We start from the raw sequence: 20750 nt of genomic DNA on the forward strand, positions 1-20750 counted from the left end.
TCCTAATTAAAAATACGACTAAAACAAGAACGCACGAAATACCTGGATGTTTTTCTTATCTGCTAGCTTAAAACAAGAATGCATCGATTGTTGACTCGTGAAGCCTCTTTGTCATCGAAACAAATAAAACAACCCTCATGAGCTGTGAAAATAGCACATGTAGCCAATCAGTGATTGTATATCTCGCGTTGAAAAAAAAAAATGGAGTTACTGTATGTGTCTTTGGCAACTACAACTAGAAAATATGTATTTACAAAAAACAAAGAATGCCTTGCGCGGATGGAACTAGAGAAATACGAAAGCATACTCTCGTATCGCAAGCCCTTGTTTTATTTTTTAATTTAATTATGTGTGTTTCCTCATAACTATACGTGCTAACGTTCACCCTTAACAAGCCAAAAGGTCAAAAACGACGAGAAGGTTCACCATCACGTAACGGTCCTGCGGCGATTTTCGCGGAACTTTTCACCAAGGAAAACTTACGCTCACTATACACTGCAAAAAGTTGAGCTCAAACTAAAATATTTTCTTTATTAGTGCAGAGCTACTAAAATATTGATGGCATTTTTTTTTTTTTTTTTAGAGACTGCATTTTTCTATTGTTTTTTTTTTTACAGAATCAAAATGTTCCTAATGCACTGGCAAATAACTTTCATTATCATACTAATATATTCCTTATTTAATGTCTGTTTGTCTTGTTTTTTCGAGACACATTTTTGCAGTGTTTAGAGGGGAGAGCAAGCAAGAAATTTGATTGGCAGACGAAGGGGGGAGTAAGTAACGGCAGTTAGGGAAAAAATGACAACAAGCTAGCAAAGTGCCAAGAAAAAATACTTTTTTTTTTTCCTTTTTTTTAACACAGTAGAAAACGACGCAAAGCTGGAAACCGGTGGGGAGGGGGGGGGGGGGTAAGAGGTGGTTTTGCTGTTTGGGGGGGGTCACACTGATTGCTCCTTAGGGAATTGTGGTCGTGGGGCGGCGGTGGCCGAGAAACCGGTGTTGGAGTACATGGGCTCGTTGGAGGGCGGCTGGGCGTAGGCGTGCTGCGGCAGGAAGTTGATGGGCGGGTGGTTCGGGGGCGCGGCCGGCTGACACTCGGGCTGCAGGTCCAGGTCACGCTGGTGGCTCATGTATTCGGTCGGGTTCAACGGCTCTGCCGGATGGTTCCCGGAGTCCTGTCGAGGGGAGGGGAAGAGGGGCAGGAGGGGGCAGGGCATGTTACCACGACAACTCGGCAAACGAGATGGAAAGCCATCCTGGACGTGATGCACCTACTAAAAGCCAACAAAGCCGTTTCGATAACTCATCAAGACTAAAGTAAAGAAACAAAACTCAAAAGCAGATAGAAATAAACTCCCAAACTCGATTTGTACTCGCTAAAAGTTTGGGCCGTTCTGAAATTTCATGATGGACCTAAACTGGACACTGGGTCATCCTGAAATTTCACCCCAAAGCAGAATATGGCGAACATTTTTGTGAGCAGTGTATTTGTCAGTGTCTCACACACACATACACACACTCTTGACTGTTAAAATAACATTTTTTTTCCGTCTCTGGGCGCATCTCCGTTCACCTGCCCGGAAGATTTATTAGTCCTCCATTTTTGTTTGGCACCAGAGGAATGCGGTTGCAATTCCACACCGGAGCAAGACTTGATTCTTCCTCAGCACGGGGATCAGTTATTATGAAGCAGCAAACCCGAGGTCATATCGGATGGGAAAACAAGTCTACTCAAAAGTAATGGGACAGTTCGACTGTAAATGAGACTTTGTCCTGCCTGCGTTGCGCGGCTGAAATAAAAACACAGCAAGTTACACAAATGCGCTCCAGCAATGGCGGAAAAAAAAAATAATCGGAAAAAGATTCTGCAATTCGTCATGTTGCAGTGCTCACTTACGCAAATAAAAGCCACAATGTGGCAATTATTTTGGTGGCCCATTTGTTTACAATCATGTTTTTGGCATTCCCTGGTCTGCAGTGAGAAGGGGAAAAACCGAATTCATGATGGGAAATTTCAAGTGTACAAAAACAATGCTATAAATCTAATAAGTGTCCCCTCATATGAGCATATACACCCCCCACCCCCGTCTATTTTAATTAATTACAAATGGTAAGCAAAATATTTGACACAACAAGAAAAGAAACAAGACTGAAGAAATGAGACAGGTGGGAGAGAGTCTGGAAGGGAAGGAGCTGATTGGTCGGACATGGAGGGAGTGGGCGGGCCTACCAAGGGAGCCATTAATGGGTAATGAAGGACATAAAAATGAACAAGTAAAATGAACAATGTTGACTAAACGGACAAGCACAATGCAAGTTTGCGGTCGCTGGCGGTACTTGTAAAATTTTTTGGAATGATTTCAGAAATGCGACGATGGTCCCCTGCTGTTTTTACATTTGTGTGACTGGCAAATCAAACACACACAGCATGGAAACACTCGTTTTCCATTAGAATGGAATTTGTGTGAGTCCGATTTGGGAGATTCGGAGCCGCGGCAGCTCATTACTCAGAGGAGACGAGCGACATTCGTTTAATTCTAACGGGAACGTGTTTTGTTGTTGTTTGGCCTTTGGAATTAATTGAATTTAAAATTGCATGCATGTAATATTTTTGATGCCAATTGGCACCACGTGTAATGAAAACTTGGAATTTTGTCAGGCTGATCAAAAAAAAAATAAAAAAACATTGTCTCATGAATGCGACATGTTTGTTTTGTTAAATATTTTGGCAAAGTAAATTTTCTAGAATAAAAAAACAAAAAAACATTGTCTCATGAATAAATACAAAATAAAATAAATTTCTAGAATATTTCAAACTACACTAGAGAGGGAGCAGGGCACTGAGAGGAAAAAAAAAGTGGTAAAATTATACAAAAAAACAACAACAACCATGCATCAAAAAAAAGCAACGATAAGAGTGGAAAAAGAAAACTTACGAATATTCGTCACACATCTCTACATCTACGAAAACGACGATCCCCGCTCTGAAAAGGTTTCAGCGACAAAACCACAAACAGACTTCAAATGAATCTCACAACAACTGTTTGCATTTGAGAATTTTAAAAAAAAAAAAAAAATGCACAAAAGCTTAGTAAATAATTAATTTCGAAAGGCAAAACAGAGGGAGCGTTGATGTTAGGCAGATCAATCGGGTGAAAGCGTCAAAGCACAAATACACAACTAATTTAAATTTTCAGGACCCGTCACTCAAACTTTTCAATTCTTCTGCTACTTTTTCCAACTCATCAGCAAACACTCACTAACCACTTGGACCAATCATCAACCAGCATTCTTCCAAAAACGCCTGATGGATTACATCACCGTACCAAACCGACAGCTGTATTGATTTCACATGCTAGTCAACCCGAAATGTTTGCAGAATCCAAAAATCACAAAAAGCTGGGATAAAAACATATTTCCAAATTGGCTCCAGAGGAATTGATCAGGTCAAACGGTGGCTAAAATCTTTCTGGCGAAATGTCACGTTTTACAGTGTATTCACCTCCCGCGGGCGGCTGGAGCAACACAACTCAACACGACTGACTCGGCTGTCAAAGGTTATTACTTCTCTGACAGTAAAATGATGGACTGAGAAGCAAGAACTTACATTGGCAAACATGGAGGCCAGAGTTTGATTGCCATCGATTTTCCAGAGAAAAGTGAACCGAAACTCGACCCGGCCTCGACTACCCTTTAACGTTGCGACACGTTGAACGGCAACATTAGGCTGTCATTTTTGATGCCTTGCACGTTCAATCTTTTTTTTTTGGGTCATAGTCAAGTTTACAGACATCTGGATCAAACATTGTATGGACCTGGGATTGCGCAACCAGAGCCTGGAGCCGCAATTTATTTTTCAGTTTTTAAATTCCTGGCATTTTTTTGTGCGAATAAAGGTCAAATGCCGTATCTTCAACACTTGACCAAACTATCGTAATATTTTCCGAGTCCATCCTCTCTTTCGAGCTCAACTATCAGTTGCTTCCTCTCTTCCCCTACTCCAATTAAAGTTCTTTGGAACTTTGAGCAAACAGGAGGACCGGGGGGGGGGGGGGGGGGAACGAGGAGAACTTTATCAAGCGCATACATTTGAACCGGGGCGCTAATCTAAATGAAATCTGGTTCACCTTGAAGTCATTTTGTAGTAGTTTAAAGTCGAGGGGCCCCCAAATATCTGATAATGTAATAACTCTGTCAAAGCGACACTCGGGAAAAAAAAAAAAAAAAAACACACAGGCTGCGATTAAAAGGCGACTGATTCATTTTATAGATTATTGTAGACTCCCAAAATGGCTGAACTTAAAAACATTTACTAGAATCGGTGTGATGTCGGGCGGGATGAACGAGAGGTTCAATCAAGCGCTGGACGGCGGATTTATTGAGTGGTGTGGGGGGGGGGGGGGGGGGGGGGTATTTCGACGGACCATTCTCGGAGGATTTTGATATTGCAGGCGCGACTACCTGAGCTACTGACGGAACAGCCGATATCGATTTATTTTCTATTAGCCCGTCCAACGCTTTGACGATTTATCGGCTTTAAAACGTATTCTGAATGTTTCAGCAATTGGAATTTTGACCTTAATCTGACCTTAATCTGAATATTGGAACAAATGGATCCCCGCCTCCGTCCACCAAAATGGACTGATTGTCCTGACACGATGTTCTTCCACTTGCACAAACTAATACGATTTGAGTAAATCATTCCAACACTTAATTTAGTCCGATATGTATCGATTTACCCATCGGTTTGGTGTTGTCGCGTTTAGTTGCATAGCTTCCAAGTGGGAGCAGCATGACAGTACAGCTGTAATAAAATAAACATCATGAAATCAATATCCATCTCGCATGAATACCCGAGTAAACATGCCACTTCCATGAGATGCGGCCGGACGTAAGAGTAAAGAGAACAGCCGCCGCCGGCGCACTGTTTCAATAAGCCCCTTGACTCTGGCTCGACCCATCGGCACCTAAATGGCAAGGGGTTGCCATGGAGACCGCTCTGGCAACAAAGACCGCTCGGCTGCGTAGCCATAATCCAAAGTGACTTCAATTGATCGACTGCTATGTTCCTCACCGGCGCGATGTTGTCGAGAGCCGCATAGACACTTGACTGCTGGGATGGATTTCTGCTTCTCGATGACTGGCTGCAGAATGCACGCTAAAGTGCGCTTAGCGGCAAAGTCTTTTGAAATAAGACATGTTGAATACGATGTCTGAAGACTAAAAGGCAATTTCTATTGTTATCTGGTCACAAAAAAAAAAAGTGTCAAAGACGTGCTCTGCTTGACGTGTTTTCTTTCACAAAAAAAAAAAGCTTGTTTTCTCCGCTTTTTGCTCAGAAACCATTTCGGACCAGTGATTAACAAAGAATAAAAAAGCTAAAAAAATAAACTTTTTATGATTTGAGATTTTATGCAAGTACAGGATACTTTCGGCGTGACCTTTTGCTTTCTCCTGCGAGCTAAACTAACATCTTACGAGCTCTCGCCTACTTTAACGGGCTCGTTTTGTTCGCCGCTAAAGTATCCGTCTGAGCCACGAGCGCTGAAATAACAGCCCGACGGCATTTCTCTGCAGAGGCCACGAAAGAATCGTCGGCCAAGACCACAGGAGCAGCTGGATAGCGGGGTTGGAGGCAAAGTAGGTGGGGTGGGGGGGGCGTGTATTATTCAAAAGGGTAGTCGGTGGATGAGAAAGAGGAGGAGTGCATCGGTCTGTGTACCTGGAGGCCAAAGTCTGAGGGGAAAGGCCTATAATGGCATGCGCTAGTGTGAGCTAGGCTGGATGGTTGCGTACTCGACAAGGTCCCCGGGGCCAGAGTGAGCCGAGCTTCGCGGGCTGGGGGAGGAGGCCAAGGCTGCAGTATCCAGCTCCGCGTACTGGACCTCGCAGTCTTTGTGGCCTGAGTTCTGGAGACAAGAGAGGGCGAGAGGCGAGTGAGGAGTGGACGCGAGGGGGGGGTGCCACCGAGAACGGCGGCCGGCGCACGACCACCGATGCTGAAATCAACACAAATGACAGATGAGATGGAAAAATGCTGAGGTTGTTTGTAGACTGGTATTTTTAAAAACTTGACCTCCATTATGTCGCTCCTTAGCTCTTTTCTGCAAAACTTGCCTATTTGTATTTTTCTACTTGCTTTAAATGTCAACGACAAATAGGCTAATAGGAGAGTAGCAATTGGGATCAAGGACGGCTGCTCAACTAATGTATCTTGATTGAGGCACGAGCTTTTTATGAAGCACTAATGTAGGCCCGGATTGCTAAATTGATGTAATGCAAAACAAAAATAAACAAGTAGATATTAGATGGATATTAACAATTTTAGCAAGCTTCAATTACTGTCTTTTTTCCATCGTCATAAACCTAAACAGTGGACAAAAAAAAAAAAATGCTGTTTTTAAAAATACCCGAGATAACCTCAGATTCTTTGCATGCAGATAACAAGATGGCCTTCCTGTTTTCTTTCGGAAAACAGCCTCAAATGGCTTCCCATTTAGGCAGCGATAAAGTGTTGATTTCATTGTCCTCGGAGATGCTGAGACGAGAATGTTAACGTTCGTGTGATTGAGCCACCAATTGACCCGGTGAGCAATTGGCCCGAGTGGATGACTGCGTAAATGACTTTGGCGAGCTAATCAATGGACAATAAAAGCCTTCAGCATTGACTCTAAAAAGACTTTTTTTTCCCCCTCCACCATCCGCAGTATTAGCGTCCATCGCTCGAGTGGACACTTGAAGGCGGCCTGGCCTGTCAATGATCCTTAAAAATTGAAGTAGAAAAGAAATGTAACATGGATCGTGTATTTTTTTTTCCTAAATCGGCTACTCGTGAGGTAATAAGGGTTGCAAAAGTGACAAAATCCATCCATCCATCCATCCATCCATCCATCCATCCATCCATCCATCCATCCATCCATCCATCCATCCATCCATCCATCCACCCACCCACCCACCCAACCACCCACCCACCCACCCACCCACCCATCCATCCATCCATCCATCCATCCATCCATCCATCCATCCATCCATCCATCCATCCATCCATCCATCCATCCATCCATCCATCCATCCATCCATCCATCCATCCATCCATCCATCCATCCATCCATCCATCCGTGATAATTGTTACTGCACAAAGTGCAGCCGGAAATGTCAACATATTAAAAAAGTTCAATAAAAGCGGAACAAGTTTTAATAAAATGCAAATGCAGGTTCCATTTGCTGTCAAACTGCAATCAGAGTGCAAAAAGAAAAAAAAGAAAAAGAAAACCTCTGACAATTGATTAAAAAAAAAAAACAACAACCTCCGCCTCCTCAGTGCGTTGGAGGAATGCAATAAATTATGTAAGCGATCAATAAAATTAAAGCCAGATATGAATTTTGCATCCAGTCTTTGGTGATGCCACCTCGCTTGCTCTCCATCCGCATCCATGGCGAGATTACAGAATAAGATGGAGGCTTTTACATAAAGGGATGTTAATAATTCAACTCTCTCCTCCTCCGCGTTGTCGTTCCTCGCCGGCTGCCTATTTAAATATCTCGAATATTTGTCACGAGCAGGGTGCAATCAGGGGGAAAATTACAGCCGCTTCGCTTTGGGAATTGGCGGATAGTGTTTTGCCCCCGGTGAATCGTCATTAGCAACAGCTGGAGCTCGCCGTGTTGCTCCCAAGTCGGGTTAGGCAAAATCACAATTTTCCAAAATGGAATCTTACAAGAGGCGAGAATGGTCAGGTTATTTTTTTTTACCTCCTCCGAGGCCTTAATTTAATACAGTCAATAACTCGTGTACCATAAGTGAAGCCATCCGAGGGAAAAAGGGAGTATTTAGTCACTGAATGAAACCCTCCAAGTTCAGTCGAGCCTTTAAAAAAAAAAAAAAAAAAAATCATAAATGCCGAAGCAGCAGTTAAAAAAATAAACTATGCTGACAGCTGAGAAATGCATCAACAGCGGAGCTCGCTTTTCCATTTTAGATGATGCCTGAGAGCACCGAGAGCTTTGACTTGGCACTTTCCCCTGTTGTCTATTCAAAGTAGCAAAGCGAAAAAATGTGAAAGATGCTCGCTATTGGGAAAACGTTTCAACCAAGCCTTGACTGCAAAAAGAAAAAAGAAAAAAAAAAATGCCCAGAAGCTTGAAAGACTGTTTAGCCCACTCGACACCAATTGGATAACAAATTAGTCGGCGACCCACAAACATACCAACATTTTACTTAAGTACATTATTTTTATACTGAACCCAAAACATGATTAAATTTTCTACTGCAACTTCATAATAATAACATAAATGGGTAAGAAATAAAGCAGAGAATGTAGATGTTTGAGAGACTGTTAGCAATCCTTAACAGCAATCGAAGACTCTCCACGCTTCACTTTTTTTTTTTTTTTTGCCACAGGCTTATATGAAATGATAAATATGGTAAACATATCACTGTGAAAAGCAAGATATTAACTATTGCTGCTGCTTGGTAGTAACCAGGGGCTCTTGCTCAAGGTAATTTCTGAAAAGATAGTTCTTGTTTAATTCCGCACACAAGTGGACTGCGCTGTTTATCGAAGAGACATATGGCTCGAGCATGAGGTGGTATGCTCCCAGCTCCGTAGTTCACTTCCTATAAAAAAATGTTGAATAAATAAATGGGTCATAGTTCATTTTAGTGACCCGGCAACTTTTTAAATGGCTCATTTTGTTTATATGTGTTGAGAAAAAAAATCTCCTAGGGCAAATGCAGAAATGAATTCAGACATCTGCCGCAGGTGGGCGTCAAGATGGAGCCTATTTGGCCTTGGAGGAGGTCTGCCCGAACTGAGTGTCACTCTGGGGTTGCGTCGTTGAGGTTAACTTATTTCTTTCTTTCCTTGTATCGTCTCTGGCGTCAACATCAACACCATCTGCCGTCAAGGCTGCGATTGAGGAAACGTTCACTCTCGACTTAACTTGGCGGCGGTGTTTTGTTTTACTTTGTTTGTGAGGTGCTAATATGTCACAAATAATATACATTATATTAAAATAAGTTGTTCTGGAGCAACAGGTGCGGAGGCAGGTAACTTCCATCAACTTGTGATGAATATGTATTTAATGTGTGCGTGCGAGTGAGCTCTGTTAGCATCATTTCATCGTTGCATATTTTTTTACGTTTGTCGCTGGAACACAGTCAATCATGATCACACCAAGCTTCTTCTTGTCTGCTCTTAGCTAATTTAAATATTCAGCGCCCCCATGACTTGGCAGCTAGGCAGACGGAAAATGCGACATAGATGGAGCTAGCAAAAGATAAAGCTAAGTTAGACAGGGATAGAGAGTAAATGATAGCTACAGGAGAGTGTTGACCATCTTTAGCCAGCTAGCTAGCTAGCCAACCTGCGCGTTAAACAAAATTAACAAGCTAAAATAAAAGAACCAGTGAACAAAGGTAAGCGCTAGTAGGTTAGCACCCCGGCCCTTGCGTGCTGAATGCCCTCGGCAGCGGATCAGCGTTGTGCGCCTTTGAACTCGGCTATAGTTGGATAGTTCCTGCAAATATTTGCATAAAACCCAGCGAGACGCACTCCACACACGCACACAATTCAGGCTTATTGTTTAAATGCCCCAAAAGACTTTGTGTAACTGAAACCGGGGACTCCAGCCAAAGCAAACTAAAGCTGCGAGGGGGGACTGGAGCGTTCCCAGGGGTGGGGAGCGCCTGATGCAACAAGGCAGCCGTTTCATGGTCAACACTCGGCGCCATGATGCTACACTTATCTTCACGTGCCAGCCTCACAAACGGCAAGTCATTACGGTGGATTAGTGGAAAGGCAGAGTGGAGGTGAGGCGGCGTGCAAAGTGAACCGGGGTCAGGTGCGCGGCGGCTAGGTTAGCATAGGAGGCGCTGCGGGGGTTCTCAAAGGGGCTCCTTGAAAAATTATATTAAGGCTGTTTAAGACCTTTTGTAATGCCGCTTGCATCAAATCTAAAACCTACTCTGCATTGTAAACAGAACTTTGAATTACATAAATCCTTGATTTATGAAAATCCAACATTTTCATACCGATGTAAAGCGTGAGTCAAAACGCTTCGTCCAGCTCACCCTTTGCCTTTCACCGCCGGGGGCGGAGGTCATCGCACGCCGACACGCCTCCGATCAAAATCAATTCTCCAGCCCGCTCGGTTTCTCACTGGCAATTACAAGCGGCTGAAGGCGGCGGGCGAGGACGCGCCCTCGCCGCGTACGAGTACTCACCGGCTTATCGGTGAACGGGGTCGACTCGGAGGGCGCCATGTCGTAATAAGGCGGCTGGAGAGGAAGCTTCTGCATCTCCTCGTCTTTGTCCAGATGGACCACCTGTGGAAGAATACGAAGCACGTCATCATATGATGATGTCACAACAATGAATTATATTTTTTTTTAATCACATTGCATCATTTACATATTTGAATGAACACAATTTTTTTATGAAGATACTGAATAATTTCATTTATTGTGTAATAAACCACAAAAAAATCGTTGTGTTAATTAGAATTTTTTAAAAAAAATCATTGTTAATATTAATTAATAGAATTAATATTAATCTAATATTTTTTAATCACATTGTATCATGTACATGCACATTTCTTTATAATTTATAATTTTTTAATCACATTGGATCATATACATGCACACAATTTTTTTATGAAGATATTGAATAATCTCATTCATTGTGTAATAAACCACAAAAAAATCATTGTGTTAATTCGAAAAAAATTATGTCCTTTCAAAGTGAATTCTTTCACTCATATGTGTTTTTCTTTTAGTCTAAACTTCAACAAGAGATTGCTTGCTTGACAGCGGTTTCAACTTTCACCGCTTGGCTGAACTTGGCATTTTGCATCCAGTTAACGGCTCACGCGTGCCACATGATGCAAACTGTGGAAATAGCGAGACGCCGATGCTAAAAGAAGCGTCGGGCTCGCAGAGCGAGAAATTCAACACGCAGAATGAGCCCCGGCTTATTAGCATGCGTCCATCCGTTGCCTTTTGCGCGTGCTCTCATTAGGGTGCGCTGAAGCCTTTTTCAAGTGACTTTAGGCGAGATGCACACTTCTGGACAATTTAGAATCCTCGGTGAACCGAATATGGGCGTTTTTGGCTGCTGGGTCCAAAAGTATGCAAGCACATGGAGAATAGAAACATCTCGACTATCATGTGCTTGGTCCACCAAGCTGCCAACAAAGAACTAAGTGTCCATTTGAATGAATGGATGGAAGGCTCAGGTTAGCGACAGGGACGGCTAACCGTTTGCGTCACTTGTGAGATGCTGAAGCCAGTGTATGAATGTGCTTATTATACTATTCAATAAAGTATTTGAAAATGCACCAGCGGCTGTATCTGTCCTTGACCACTTGGTGTGGGTTTTGCAATATGTTCTCGCAAGCAGAGGTCAGCGAGCTGTGTCCACATTTATAGGCGGCGTCATCCATAAGATGAATTGAATGGTCTCAACATTCGTCTTCTTCTACACGAGGCCTTTCCAAATTTGCTACGGTTTATGCGGTCCTGCTACTGTGCACATCGCTAGCGCTTAAATGAGCTAATGGCTAATGCTAGCAATCGCAGACATTTGTTTTTGCCGTCCTACCTGGATGTCATCGGATGTTAAGTGTCCCTTCATGTCGTTGTTCTTCTTCTTGGGCGGCGGCGGGGCGGGCTTGTGGGCCGGCGGGAGGTCGGTCCTGTTGAGAGGGAGACAGAGCGCAAAAACAACGTGACACTCGGGCAACGTCAGCGCCGGCCGCCCCGTCACATCTCCGTCACCTTCCACAACGCTCTCTAACGAGAAGGCCTGCCTGCACTTGCCTTTTTTTGCACTCTTGGCTTTTGATAGATCGGGACTTGGCGGTTGCGTGACGGCGGCGGCCGTGCGGCCTGCCCTTTCAAAGGCTGCAGACAGACACTGTGCTAACGAGAGTAGGCTGTAATTGGACACTGAGGTGAGGGGGGTGGGATGGAGGGGGGGTTAGAGGGGTCGGGTATATGAGGGGGGCAAGGAGAATTGTGAGTCAGGTGCTCCGGGTCGGTCCAGCCGACCGGCCTGTCATGCTCGCTTGACATGACATCATCGACCTCAAGGCCGCCTCCGAGAACTGAACAGGAACTTTTAACCCTGATGATAGCGGCAACGTCCTCAAAACCACACACCACTTTGACATAAAGACAAATTTTGATCGACTGGATGGATGATAACTAATTATTGAAAATATGACTGAGCATTACGGTGAACCAAGCACTGTAAACGTGTCATGATTTAAAGTTCCCAACTGTTTGACGTATGCCGAAATAATTAGTTCACCACCATCAAGTTGTCACAGTCGAAAAACCTTCGCGCCGTGTCACAAGTCACGTCTCACATCCTGACACGACATCACCAGCCGTCGCGGATAACGAAGACGATGCGCCTTATCTGCGCCATCCGCCACCTCCCATTCGCGCTGGTTCACGTCCTTATTGAATAACACGACCTTTCCCGGCAAGGCCAAGCCGGCGTTTTAATGCGTAGAAAATTTGTGCATGAGCGCACCACTTAACTCTTTTTTTCACGCTCATTATTTCCGCTCTGCCAAAAAGCCCCGACACGACAGCGAGACGACACAGCGATACTCACTTACACAACTTGAGCGCTCGCGTCTGAAACGACGTTGTCACCAAAGTCGTGTTTCCCTTCGCTTCATAAAACGAGGAGAAATGGAAACATGTTTTTTTTTTTTTTTAACTGACATGAAAATAAGAAAATCGTTTTTATCGGAGTGTGCGGTACATTCCAGGACAGCACAACTCAACACACAACACCGCACATAAATTTTGCTTCCGACACATTTTGGAATTTCTTCCTTCAATGTCGCAAAGGAATGAGAAGACACATAGCAACACGTGGGGAATAGAATGTTGGGATTATTTTTACAGAACCTCCCCCCAAAAAAACAAAAATCGCGTGACGAACGAGGACGCGCATCATCTCGCAGAGGTGAGACGGCGGGCTCATTAGACGACATTGTAATCTCGCTCACTTGATGCAGTCACAAACACAAAAGCTTTGACAGCTGCCTTGGAAAGGAAAAAAAAAAAAAAATCTCATTTCCAGCCACCGTCAACGCAGCGTGACATCGAAACGCAACGAGTGAGCGAGAGGAGCTGCCGACCTACATGTCGCTGCTTTTCAATAACATCAGCTAACGTTTGACACTTTGTAACATCCGCCTCCATGTTGGGATGAATGGCCCGAATATGCGCACGTTTTGCTGTGAGATCGCTCCTCCAAACCTGCAGGGCCCCTCTCATGATGACATTCAATTGGCAGCGGCGGCTCGGGGGGGAGGCGTCACGCTTCATGGCGCGCGCCCGCGCACGCACGCAACAATCCACTCTTTCCTTCCCGTCGCATCTTCTTTTCCTCCTCGACCATCGCATGTCAAAATGAGAGAATGCAAGGAAAGAGGCGACGGAGTGAGATGGAAAGGTGAATTTACAACGGGGGGGGGGGGATAAATAGATTTTTCTAAAGACTCTAAATTCTGTGGGAATTTCTTAAAAACAGAGTTATTAACATACAAAATGGTGATGCGGTTCAGACTGAGGTTAATACATATGCCAAATATTTGCGCTCTCCCGGTTGAACAGCTGCCGTCCGCGACGTCGCTGTTTGCACGAGTCGACGACGCAAATTTGTTTGGGCAAAACTTGCGCAAGTTTTGAAAAAAAAAAAAAAAGCTCACGGGAGAATATAATAACCAGTGCTGTCGGATTAAAAAGTCATCAGTTTCAATTTGTACGCCTCTCAAGGCTTCAAAACGACAGCTGTCGGCATCACTCGGGGGAATGCTTGCCTCACAGGCTGCCTAAAGGACGTCCCATCCCGGGAAGTTGGGAACCCTAACCCTTTTACGGTACAAGATAGCATTTGGGTTTGCAAAAAACCGACACTGACGATGAATGGCCGCGGGGACCAACTCAACAATTCTCCGCCCTCGGAGACGCAATCAAAGCTGTAAAAGACTGGGTTCTTTTTATATCAAGGTAGGAAATGGTCCATTAGAAGCTCCTCGTATTTTGCAAGGGTCATTTTGACATCTTCGGGGCCAACCACCTCACTCCTCATTATTCCGAGCTCAAAACTTGACTTGTGAGACAGCTGCGGCAATATGAGCCGAGTCTTCCCTTTTGGGCTGTGCTGTCGCAAAATTGAGCTGGGGAGTAATTAGTTCACGTTTGTTATATTTCCATAAAACGTCTGTATTTTGCATACTCGTGGGTTCCCAGACTCCATTTTGAAAACGTCTTCCCTAAAGACAAAATGCCATCGCAATGCTAATAAATAAATAAATATAAAATATATAAATTTAGATATTCGGGAAATGTGTCGTCTTTGCGGCCACAAAGCTAATCGAGCTAACGGGCGTTCGTGCCACTGTGGCGTCACTGGCCAACTTTCGTACCTCAGCTGTGGCATAATGCAGTAATGAAGGTGGCGGCCATTCGGGGGCGACTGACGCTAATGGAAGCTGACAAGTGCCGCACGCCCGCAAGGATGTGTTGAGCAGGGGGGTGGGGGGGAGCTACCAGGTTTGCACTCAGGCGTCCACCTTGAGGATGTTTCGCCCAGCACGCTCAGCCGGACACCAAAAGCTCAGGGCAGCTTAAAGGGAGATTTAAGGGGGATAGTGAGCGGGAAAACATTGCTAATCCCCAAAGTGAGAGGAGTAATCTGGGCGGGAGATTTATGGGCCAGGACCTACGACACACTCACAAAGAGGAGACCGCCACTCTTGACCGTCACTTCCAAACCCGCAGGAGCAATTTTTAGCCAATCAGGACGAAGCCTGTTGGGATCACAATGCCGCTGTTTGACTAGTCTGAAACAACTCGGCGGAACGCTGGACTTGACCCTCGTCGCTCTCATTGATTTGCGCTGATCACAATCTTATTTGGCAATTTAAATGCTAATGATACTTTTAATTGCGCTCGGGGAATGAAAGCGATGTGATCTTCGGGAGGCAATTACTTTCTCGTTTTGTCTCGCGGATGGCGATGAGGGGGGGAAAAAATAGAAAACACAAGAATGCAACAAATGTCTTTTGTTCTTGGATAAGTTTATCAAAAAATAATTCTGGTGGTAGCGCGGAACACTTCACAATTATACATCCAGACCTCAGGCATTGAGGGATGAGACATCCACTGCGACGACAAGACGATAAAACACCGCGTTGTACAGCATTTCACATTCCAGAAGCAGTTTAGGAGCAATTAACAACAGTGACGCTTCGGTGGACAGTTTTGAGCTAGCGGAGATCAACCATGCACACTTTGCTGTCATTCACACCTGGCGTTAGCAAGTTAGCATCTGTAGCGACACAAGCGGAATCCTCCAGCTGTGTTCGATAAAGCCGCGACGACGGGGAAACCGTGGCGTGAATGTATATTTAGCAACAGATTGGCAGATTTAAACCAGCGCTCTCAGACACCGTGTCGAAATCGTGCAACTGATTAGAGGTTTGATTAGAACTCGATTAAAAAGATTCTGATGACTTGCTTTGAGTTAAGTAGAAGTAAGCGAGTACCGAGACCACGTATCGATATCAAACCGATATCGGGACTTATTTTAAGGTACTCGCGGAAGCTTTTTGTTCCTCTGGTTTACATTTGAATAGTTTGAACAGTTTAGCCTGGGTTGTTAGCGGAAACATTTATGAGAGCTTCTGTCGTGTGTTTTTGCTCTGCTGAATGATCCAAAAACTTTTTTAAGGGTTGCAAAGTTGGAAATACATGGTTATTTTTAACTATTAATAATGGCAATGATAAACATCTTCAATTATTTGCGGCGTACTAAATTCCTATGGGACGGTGGATAACGATCAGACCACGTGCAAAATTCTACACCAGGTGTGAACATCTCCACGGAAGCACTTTTGCATATTCCACAAAAATTTAAACGATATATTCAACATTCCCGCTCAAGTCAAATGTCTTTTCAGTCCCAGTTGTGGCAAGGCGTTGACGACGTCCAGCGTCAACGGGTTTCCCGCATCAGCAGAGACGGCGTTCGGTGCCAAAGTGATTTATCCCGGTGAATGTTTGCAACTGTGTCAATGTCAGGAACGCCAGTGAGCAAATTCATTTGGCAAGGGGGTGCGCCGCCGCCGCCGCTTCACCGCGCTTACGATTGCGGCCGCATTTTCGGGCGGGGGGTCATAAATCACGGCGGGGGTGAGCAAGAGCGATGAACACATTCTTACCAGACTATCGCTTTTGACAAACGCCCGTCTGTTTTGATAATCATTAGACGCTAGGGCCGCTAAACGGCCGTGTGATTTATTAGCCTTGACCGATGGCGAGTCCGCAGTGTGCCGCTTGGCAGGGGCAAAAACAATCAGCAATGTTTGTGTTGACGGTGAGCGGTTAGCGTTCCGTTCTGTATCCCGATGTTTGGAAAATTAGCGATGGGCTAAACAAAATCAGTGCACTGCCCTTTATTTACAACAAAAATTCTGATCTTTCTTTCATGAAATTGAAGACTATTGTCTTCATTTCGTAGCATTGTCGAGTCTATGTGGAAGCCTTATGCTAGTTGTGTCCTTTTTTGAATTTCTTAAAGTTACTTTTTATTTTCGTTCTGACTTTTTTTGTCTAATTACTTCTAATTAGATCAGAAAGCAAATTTATTTGACGAATAATTAACGCTTCCAATGTAGCCGTCGCGGCTAACGTCAGCTTGTCTCCAGTGCTAAGGCTAGCTTAGTATTCCTAGCGATACTATTTATGTTGAAATAGGACATAGGTCCTGCGTGGCTTTTTATCACGTCTGCCGTTATAAATTTTTGCGAATCGCACTCGTGCTCCTTAGCAGCTTCCCTGTCAGGCTCGATATGTGTGAAGTGAGGCTCACTTTTAAATCTTGCTAGCAGCTTTAACACTGCAAACTCCCCCTTGAATATATTTGTTAATCAGCACCTCTGGAAAGTATCATATATTCTTGATAGTTTTCAAAATCTTTGTCATGTTATGAAATGAAAATTGATCCTGTAGCGCTCCAGATGAAATTCTTGACACAGTTGCGTGCCGCCATATTGCAGTATTGACGGGCTTTATAATTGCGAGATGATAACGGTGCCATAAATCCCCCAGATCAAATCCCCGCCGTACGCACCGATAAAACCGAAGAACATTCTCTGGATGAAAAGCTCCGAACACATTTTCATCTTAAGACACCGAACAAAGCGGACACTTGAAGTCACATTTTTAACGACAGCGCATGCACAAGTTACACGGCACGGACACAACGCTCGTCATGCGCGGGCGACGACAATCATGCACGGCGGTGACCGGGAAGGGCTTTCACACCGGCAGACAAAAGGAGAGGAGGTTGCACTACTCTTAAATGACTTTATCGGAGAAGAAGAAGATGATAACAGCAGCCAAATCCTCTATCAGATCACGGATGATTTGCCTCTGATTAGCAATTTGATTTGATATGTTTGCCACTAGTCAGCCTGAGCTGGCCCAATCAGATAAACTTGATAGTCCCTCTTAAGGCTTTTAATGGAGTGTGATTTATCGAAGTTTATCAAACGAGACAGATTCATTTGAGCAAAGTTTGATATCCAACGTGCGGCGCTGCTTTTTTTTTTTTTTAAAGACTAGGTGACCCAATTATTTTTTCCCCCTCACAGCGGCGTGCTCAAGTACGTCACTTGCAGGCCGCCGTTGGAGGCGGGCAAGAGAATAGAGGATCCGGGGGGGCAGGGCTCGGCGGGGGACAGACTGGGGTCGGGTGCCTCTACTTTCCTTGTGGCCGACTCTGGCTTCTCCGCAGCCTGTGTCACGCAACTGTCAGTTACGGCCGCGACGGCGATGCTGAAGGGAGGCGAGAGCGGGAGGGAGACAGACAGACAGACAGGCAGACAGACAGCTGTTACTTCCATGTCTGAGTGAGAAAGAAAGACAGATTAGCAGAGGGTGGGAGACTGAAAGCAGTGGTGTGTGTTGTGGGGGGGGAGTGTTAAGAGGCGGTTGAGTCACACTTTTAGAGCCAAGAAACATATTTGACACTCAAGAAAATCTCACAAACTCATTCACTGTCACGGACGATTTTATCCGTCAACTGGAATCCAACCGTTCACCGCCACCTACTGTATATTTTTCAAGTACGTTTTCAACGAGTCGGCGTTTTGCCCAGCACGGTTGCCAAATTCAATTTTGTGGACGCACTGCAATGAAAAACAGTTTGAGTAGAAGATGAAGAATAAATGGTGGTTATCAAAATGGCCGACAAGTTCAACAGGCAGTCAATGAGTTAAGTAAAATTGGGTCATTTGAAAATCACAGGTTGAGAATCACGTTTAACGTAATCCCCGGTAGATTTTATTTTATTTTCAACCTGGACTACATTTTAGTTTTATTCTCCAACTATCTTAATATGCCTTCTGTTTCGTGACTCGTTTTGTTAATATTCCCGGAGGGGCTGACCCCTACGCCCAAGCGTGACACTTTCCTCCACGATTGCTCTCCGCATCTTTTCTTCCCGAGAGCGTGGCGGTAACCTCGGCAACCGAGCAATCTGCCCAGACCAGGTGCCTGCGACAGGGGTAATCAGCGGGACGCCACGCCGGCACTCACGTTTTTGTGCGGCGTGGCTTTTTGTGATTCTCCTTGCAACCAACAGATGGCTTTCTTTGTTCCTTCCACTTTTGCAAAAACATTTCAAATGATTTCAACTCGGTAGCTTGGGCTGTGCGGCAACTGGCCACGTTTATGGACCTGGCTTTGTAAAGAAGCAGATTAGCTGATAAATTTTAAAAGCAAGCTGGCTGTCTTAAAAGTCTCAGCGCGACACTACTGATAAATAGCGAATTGATTCGCTCCTTGGCTTTTTAAAGACCTGTTTGCATTGGAAAACAATTTTCCACAACATTAGATACATCTTTGTCAAGGCGGCATTTCTAACGCAGGGTCGCATTTAAGACTTTAAGGCCACGTTGATCAAATAAAACAGCTTGTATTTTTGTTTAACTCACGCATTTTCAAATGGCTGTTTATACATTTTTAAAGTGTACAAGTGAGTCAAAATTGAGATGCCCATTTATTGAAAAATAATATTTTTCTATTTGAATATTGTATGTTGATTGAATTGATTAGCGCCACTATGCTAATTTCTGTTAGCATAATCATGGCTAAATGACAATATAAGCGTGCTCATAATTTCCAATTTTAGAAAAAATAATAATAAAAAATACAAATCTGGAAAATCAAGTCCAGATGGATATTGATCTTTTTCCAGGCATGAGCGCCTCATCTCCAATTTTTTTTGTTGCACTTTCTTTTCTCAATAGGGTGCCCTTGATTGTTGTTTTCACATGAATGAAGCCTTATGCATGCATCAGCCAACTGCTGCTTGGCTGCCTCAAATTATACATCTCAATGTACTCACAAATATTTTGTTGAACACAAAGCCGTCCTGGTGAATATATTATATGGCGGATGAGCATTTAATTTATCTATCTGTTGCTACACCACATCCAATAATCAAAGAAACATAATTTGTAAAAAAGAAATTTCAATTAATTAATCAATTAAATTGGATGATTTCTCGCTGGCCTCAAAAACAAGCTGTCTCGCTCATTTCCATCCCGCAAAAAAAAAAAACCGCCCGTCCATTTTGTCCACCGTCAGCCTGACTAACAGCGTGCTTCTCGGAATGAATGAGAGGGAGGCAGGCGGTTGCCTTTTTGCACTATTAACTCAGAGCGAATGGTGTTTTGGTGCCTTTCAAAGCCTTCGTCTCTCTGGAGGGACGACATGAGTTCACATCTAATCTCCCGCCTACCTCACCTGCTCGACAACACTCTTTTGGCAAAAGGCACTCGCTACTCACAGGTCATTATCTGTCTCCGTGCGGGTCTTCTGCTGGCGCCGGTGGACCATGACCACGGTGACGGCCACGCCGATGATGAGGCCGATGGCCACGATGCCTCCGAGGATCCCGATAACGCCGCCCGGGGGGCCCCGCGCCATCGGTTTCTCTGCGTGGGCGGGAAAGAAAAACCACAGTGTCAGCTGTCAATTGTTGCCGAGCGACATGTGGCAGGATTCGTCGGATACACATGAAAAGGGTTCAAAGGTTAATTTGGCAAACTATACCCGGTGTCGACAAATTGACGATGGAGGCGGCTAATTCGCCACCTGCTGTTGAAGGAAAATGACTGGGAGTTTAAGATCAGGAGATGTTTGAGAATATTTATCAATTTTTGCACGTCGTCCTGAATGTTGTTAGCTACCTAAATGTTGCACAGAGGCCGAGATCTACTGAAGTCCAATTCCTTGTTTAGCATGCTCAAACTTGGCAAATAAAAGATTGATTGATTGATTGATTACAGTACCTCAGGTAACAACCAATCACAGCTCACCTGTTTTCCGGGTTTGGTCATGTGACTGTGATGTCATTTTGGCAAAATGGCCGCTACCCGAGAAGGATATATTTCATTTTATAGCAAACAATAGGTGCTAATGCTAACAATAGGATAATGCTCATGTTAAGAACAAGACAATGCTAATGCTAAAGACAAAGCTAAAAATATTTGACAATTTAGTTGTTTGCTTTTATCTAGATGCTAGCAGATCTGCCTCACTCCAAGCTTGGAAAACCCCCGAGGTGACGTGTTCACAGGAACTCTTGAACCGCAATGTGTTGCAGATAAAAATGACAATTTACAGCCGTGAGCGAAATGGTCACGGCCATCTG

At 44.3% G+C, this 20750-nt stretch overlaps 1 protein-coding gene across 6 annotated transcripts in view; it reads right to left on the reverse strand.

The window, feature by feature from the left end:
- Positions 1-599: 599 nt before the first annotated feature.
- The window catches only part of nectin1b (nectin cell adhesion molecule 1b), a 123313-nt gene continuing 103162 nt past the window's right edge, over positions 600-20750 (reverse strand). For 3 of the 6 annotated variants that reach the window (XM_049726131.2, XM_049726127.2, XM_049726126.2), the window contains 5 exons: positions 19884-20031; positions 17796-17866; positions 11601-11692; positions 10226-10327; positions 600-1175 (listed from right to left, as the gene is read on the reverse strand). In XM_049726131.2, coding sequence (XP_049582088.1) covers positions 939-1175; positions 10226-10327; positions 11601-11692; positions 17796-17866; positions 19884-20031 — 650 coding nt within the window. In that variant the 3' untranslated portion in view covers positions 600-938. Of the gene's footprint in view, positions 1176-5722; positions 5910-10225; positions 10328-11600; positions 11695-17795; positions 17867-19883; positions 20032-20750 lie in introns of all 6 variants that reach the window. The other 3 variants (XM_049726130.2, XM_049726129.2, XM_049726128.2) reach the window with 3 other exon arrangements.

This window comes from Syngnathus scovelli, chromosome 7 (genome assembly GCF_024217435.2).
Source record: "Syngnathus scovelli strain Florida chromosome 7, RoL_Ssco_1.2, whole genome shotgun sequence".
In the NCBI taxonomy this organism is placed as follows: Eukaryota; Metazoa; Chordata; class Actinopteri; order Syngnathiformes; family Syngnathidae; genus Syngnathus; species Syngnathus scovelli.